The sequence below is a fragment of the Bubalus kerabau genome, chromosome 6, assembly GCF_029407905.1.
Source record: "Bubalus kerabau isolate K-KA32 ecotype Philippines breed swamp buffalo chromosome 6, PCC_UOA_SB_1v2, whole genome shotgun sequence".
Classification (NCBI taxonomy): Eukaryota; Metazoa; Chordata; class Mammalia; order Artiodactyla; family Bovidae; genus Bubalus; species Bubalus kerabau.
The window spans coordinates 103,660,711-103,662,248 of record NC_073629.1 but is presented as its reverse complement, the minus strand read 5'-3'; the positions used below and the strand labels follow the sequence as shown (position 1 = coordinate 103,662,248).

The window sequence follows — 1,538 nt, the reverse complement described above, 5'->3', positions numbered from 1 at the left end:
TGGATCTTTCCTCGGCAAGATGTCCATAGTTTAGTCTCGATGCTTGAAGAGAGCCCACTGGAGTCATCATCATGTCCCACCCAGGTACTTACTTTCACATATCATCTCCCCTAAGTCAGTGATTCTTGCCTATCTATAGGGCTATGGTAGGGAATGGGGTGGAAGGACCACAGAACCTATGGTTTCAGGTCTGGTCGTAGCCTTCTGTGTTCCAGTGACCTCATTCAGTGGTCCTGCTCCAGCCTGTTAGCTTGAGGAAAGCTCTCTTTACATCTTTGTTTCTGAGGCTATAGATAATGGGGTTGAGAAAGGCAGAGATGACGTTGTAGAACAGGGCAAGTTTCTTGTCCCGCTCTGGGGAGGCATTGGCCCCAGGGTTCATGTACATAAACATGGCAGGCCCACAGAACATGGTGACCACAGTGATGTGGGAGGCACAGGTGGAGAAGGCCTTGAGCCGACCTTGGGCTGAGCGAATTCTCAATATGGTGGCAAAGATGCAGATGTAAGAAGCCAGAATGAAGGAAAGGGGTACCAGAAGAAGGATGAAACCTAGGATGAAATCTACTTGGTCATTGAGGGATGTATCTGTACAGGCCAGCTTCAGAACAGCAGGAACCTCACAGAAGAAGTGGTTGATCTCATTGGGGCCACAGTAGGGCAGGCGCATAGTGAAGACAGTGTAAACTAGAGAGCAGCTCACCCCCCACAGTCCACAAAAGACCACCATTGCCCCACACAGCCATGGGCTCATGATAACCTTGTACCTGAGTGGGTAGCAGATGGCCACATATCTATCATAGGCCATGACAGAGAACAGCCAGCCCTCAGTGATGCCCAACACCAGAAAGATGTACATCTGGGCCACACACCCAATGTAAGAGATAGTTTTCTTCTGACAGACCAGATGTACCAACATCTGGGGCACAGTGGTGGTAACATAGCTCATATCCAGCATGGAGAGGACACTGAGGAAAAAATACATGGGTGTATGGAGGCGGTAGTCCAGGTGGATTAAGGTGACAATGAGCCCATTGCCCACAAGAGTAGAGACATAGAGGAAGAGGAAGATGTTGAAGAGGATTGTATTAATTTGGGAATCCTTGGAGAAGCCCAGAAGGATGAACTCAGACACAGAGCTCTGGTTCTCCCAGAGGAAATCCTGCATTCTCCTTCAGCTGCAGAAAGAGAAATGAACCAACTATTGTCCCAGCTTAGGATGCATATCAATCACCATGATTGTTCAGTTGTTGGCAAGGTCGATGATTTTATTTAGATACTCAGATCAGATCAGATCAGTCGCTCAGTCGTGTCTGACTCTTTGCCACCCCATGAATCGCAGCACGCCAGGCCTCCCTGTCCATCACCAACTCCCGGAGTTCACTGAGACTCACGTCCATCAAGTCAGTGATGCCATTCAGCCATCTCATCCTCTGTCGTCCCCTTCTCACTCGGGATTAATATCAGGTCATTGACTGAGGTCTGTCTAGGATGAGGTTAAATTAGGGAAGGGCAGGGAAAACTTTATGAGATTTTCA

The 1,538-nt window shown here is 48.6% G+C and overlaps 1 protein-coding gene across 1 annotated transcript; it reads right to left on the bottom strand.

Annotated features, from left to right (window-relative positions):
• Positions 1-220: 220 nt before the first annotated feature.
• Positions 221-1,168, bottom strand: LOC129656281 (putative olfactory receptor 2B3). The gene has a single exon (XM_055586995.1). The coding sequence runs from the start codon at positions 1,166-1,168 to the stop codon at positions 221-223; it is 948 nt and encodes a 315-aa protein (XP_055442970.1).
• Positions 1,169-1,538: the final 370 nt, after the last annotated feature.

Coding starts and splice junctions, on each gene's coding strand:
- LOC129656281 (XM_055586995.1), bottom strand. CDS start 1,168: ATGCAGGATTTCCTCTGGGAGAACCAGAGCTCTGTGTCTGAGTTCATC.